The sequence below is a fragment of the Suricata suricatta genome, chromosome 2 (genome assembly GCF_006229205.1).
Source record: "Suricata suricatta isolate VVHF042 chromosome 2, meerkat_22Aug2017_6uvM2_HiC, whole genome shotgun sequence".
Lineage (NCBI taxonomy): Eukaryota > Metazoa > Chordata > Mammalia > Carnivora > Herpestidae > Suricata > Suricata suricatta.
The window spans coordinates 154760669-154764561 of NC_043701.1; the positions used below are offsets into that span (position 1 = coordinate 154760669).

Here is a 3893-nt window from a genome sequence, read left to right on the forward strand (position 1 = left end):
GGAAATTTCAAGGAGATATTTTATCTCACCTTTCAAGAGTTGATAGCATATATATATATATATATACATATATATATATATATATATATATAGGAAGAAAAGAGAAAGAAGGATAAAGAGGTTTGTGGAGAGATAATTGCTTAATATTCACATGTTTATTCATGTTTAAATTTTAGATTCTAACACCTTTTTTACTGAGAAGACTAAAATCTGATGTTGCTCTTGAAGTTCCTCCCAAGCGAGAAGTAGTTGTTTATGCACCACTTTCAAAGAAACAAGAGATCTTTTATACAGCCATTGTGAACCGTACAATTGCAAACATGTTTGGATGCAATGAGGTAGAGTGTGGATTTGAAATGAAGTGTAGATGACAGTTGGCATTGAGAATCTTATGGTTAATTTCAGTCTTGGAGCTTATCACTTGTTTTTAGGACTTGTAGAGGGTGAATTTCTAGCTGGAGTATAAGGTCAGAAGCAAAAGTTGTCTCCTAGTAATTCTTTGATTCTACTGAAGTTCAGGTGATGATTCATGCATCAGTTGCCTTTTAGTTATCTGGAATGCTTGTTAAAATTTTTTATTCCCATCCCAGATTAACCCTAATCATGCTATGGGCTGATGGACTTGGAAATACATTTGACCACACACACAATATACTAAAAGAATTTCCCAAATAGACCACAACATAGTACCTTTATAGGACGTTATTGATACCAAAAAATTTATTGGAATACTTAATTTGAAAGAGATATGTTTTTGTCACCCAGCATATTATAAGAGATTAAAGTGGTTATCTTATAACTAAAGATTAGAAGACCCTTAGATTTTGTTTAAATGTCCAGACTTTCTTTACTGTATGCTATGGACCTATGTGTTTCTTTTCAAAATATTTGTGGTTCTATACATTTCTGTTTTGTACAACCATTAGACTCTATTCCCCAATTCCTGTTATATGATTAAAGGAAAGATCTGACTTTCTAGCTATTAGGAATCTAGTATCATTCCTTACTGTGAGGAATTTCATGGAAGTGTTATACCAGTCCAAAGAAGTACTCTCTATTGCAGTTAATACGGAGCCCCTAAGTTATTAAATTCCTTCATAAGATCAAACCATCTCTACCCATCTTTAATATTTTCTATGGAGATATGAAGGCATTTACTCTAGTTATCAGATACTATCATAAGTGTTAAAATAATTAGGCTTCCCTTGACCACATTTACACTTCGCCAGTGTTTATGGATCCTTGATTTTATGCCTTTGGAAATCACTAAACTTGATGATGAAAGACAAAATTATTATTTCTATATGTCTTAAAACATTTGTACCTAAAAATATTCTATCACATTTGTATATATTTAGAATTTAAGGGTATAGCTTTTTAAACATATTCCTTTTAATTGTTCACTTTTAGAAAGAAACAGTTGAGCTAAGTTCCACTGGACGACCAAGACGGCGTTCTAGAAAGTCAATAAATTACAGCAAAATAGACGATTTCCCTAATGAATTGGAAAAATTGATCAGTCAAATACAGCCAGAAGTGGACCGAGAAAGGTGTGAGTTTAAAATAAATAAAGTATCCTTTAAACTGTGACACTTTGTGTATTTCTCACATTCATGGATTATATGTTTTTGGTAGAGCTGTTATGGAAACAAATATCCCTCTAGAGTCTGAAGTTAATCTGAAGTTGCAGAATATAATGATGCTCCTTCGTAAATGCTGTAATCATCCATATTTGATTGAATACCCTATAGACCCGGTCACACAAGAGTTTAAAGTGAGTACCATTTAACAATGTACTGTTGTGATTTCTGTGACTTTATATTGAAGGAAAGTGTCATTTTGGATTTTGATTATTACTTAAATATTGTAATCCTTAAAGTATAAAGATTGTAATCCTTCCAGTAAGTGAAGATAATCTTTTCCCCCAGAACTGAGAATTTTTTAGTGTTAGGATGATAGTCGCTCTCTGTATGTAAGTGAAATATTTCTATTTACATATTTTATCTGAATATTAATAATCACCCTAAATTTAGAGTGATAGGGAAAAGTTTTTTGTTTTATTGCTGTGTTTTGGGGTTTTTGTTTTGTTAGTAATACCATTTATTTCCACTTTGTTTTACTTGCTATCAGAGATAGTCATCACATTTTCAGTGTTCCTTTTAGTTAGTATTTAGCTTGGTAAAATATTCTGACTGCTCATTGCCTAAATCTCAACAGATAGTCACAGAACCAAAAAGGTTACTAAGTTACAGGCATTCAGATGAGGTGAATGGAATTACTTCCTTGGGCAGTTGATAGAAAAACGACATAGTATTAAAATAAATCTGTTCTCAGTAACCTTCAGTAGCCCTGTTTCATACTAGTTTACACAGTAGAGTTTCTTTTCCCTGGCAATATTGACATTTGGGGCCAGACAATTCTTTATGAGTTGCTGACCTATGAACTATAGCCCATTTAACATCATCCCTCGTCTCTAGTCACTGAATACCAAGTCATGTTTTCCCCAGCTGCAATAACCTTTATGTCTCTAGATACTGCCAAATATACCCTTGGATCAAGGGCAAAATTGCACCTATTTGAGAGTCACTTATTTATAGTTTTTCATTCAAATAAGGAAGAAGATAAGCTTTGATGAGGAAATTAATATTTACTAGAAAGTGAAAAATTTCTTCAATATTTAGGTTGCTTATAAGCTCTTATGTTTTCTTTATACTCAGAATTCTAGCAGTTATTTTCATTCATATTTTATTAAATGTGCACTTATAAAGAAAAAACTTCAACATGTGCAGTAAGTTTAAACTTGGAGTTCTCTTATTATAAAGCCTTTGGGAGAGGGGTGGGGTGGACAGATCAGGGTTGGATTTAAACTGATTTTCGTTTTTGTTAAATCATTTGTTTTAAATTCTAGAGTATGTCTTTCCTTGAGAAAGAGCTATCTTCTCATTTAAAAAGGTGAAATAACAAGCCCAGTTTTTAAAAACATTATATAGGCCTTATTTGTCATTAAAAATCAACTGTTCATCTGGATTTTATTTTGTTGACAAAAATTATTGATAATTATTATGACTATTTTTTCTGTTGTCTTCTTTGCCTGCCTTTAAGATTGATGAAGAGTTGGTAACAAATTCTGGGAAATTCTTAATTTTGGATCGAATGCTGCCAGAACTAAAAACCAGAGGTCACAAGGTGGTACTTTTGATGGATTTTTGGTTGTTTAATTACTCCCTATTAATCAGTATAGATACTAAAATACAATTAAATTTCAGGTGCTGCTTTTTTCACAAATGACAAGAATGTTGGACATTTTGATGGATTACTGCCACTTTAGAAATTTCAACTTTAGCAGGCTTGATGGATCCATGTCTTATTCAGAGAGAGAGAAAAATGTAAGGCTATGTCATACATATCAAATTCCTTTAGGTAATTCGTATCTTGATTTCTAAAGTAATGTTTGGAGTAGACCCACAAACTGATAGACTGAAAACCTTGTAGCAGGATCAAAATCCTAAGCATTTGTTAGTTTTAATGTCTTAATGATTTTTTAAGGTTTATTTTTGAGAGACAGTGTAAGTTGGGGAGAGGCAGAGAGAAAGGGAGATACAGAAGCTGAAGCAGGCTCCAGACTCAGGGCTGTCAGCACAGAGTCCAGTGTGGGCTCCAACCCATAAACCGTGAGATCAGTTTTGGCCACTTTTTTTTTTTTAAGAGAATAATTTCATTTATTTATTTAGTTAGTTAGTTAGTTTAGTTTATTGTCAAATTGGTTTCCATGTAACATCCAGTGCTCTTCCCCACAAGTGCCTTCCTCTATTACCACCACCTCCTTTCCCCCTTCAACCCTCGGTTCATTTTCAGTATTCAATAGTCTCTCAGGTTTTGCATCCCTCTCTCTC

The 3893-nt window shown here is 33.0% G+C and overlaps 1 protein-coding gene across 2 annotated transcripts in view; it reads left to right on the plus strand.

Annotated features, from left to right (window-relative positions):
- HELLS (helicase, lymphoid specific) overlaps positions 1 to 3893 on the plus strand; it is a 40497-nt gene that overhangs the window by 24766 nt on the left and 11838 nt on the right. For both annotated transcript variants that reach the window (XM_029916365.1, XM_029916359.1), the window contains 5 exons: positions 177 to 338; positions 1411 to 1550; positions 1636 to 1774; positions 3103 to 3186; positions 3267 to 3386. In XM_029916365.1, coding sequence (XP_029772225.1) covers positions 177 to 338; positions 1411 to 1550; positions 1636 to 1774; positions 3103 to 3186; positions 3267 to 3386 — 645 coding nt within the window. The remainder of the gene's footprint in view (positions 1 to 176; positions 339 to 1410; positions 1551 to 1635; positions 1775 to 3102; positions 3187 to 3266; positions 3387 to 3893) is intronic.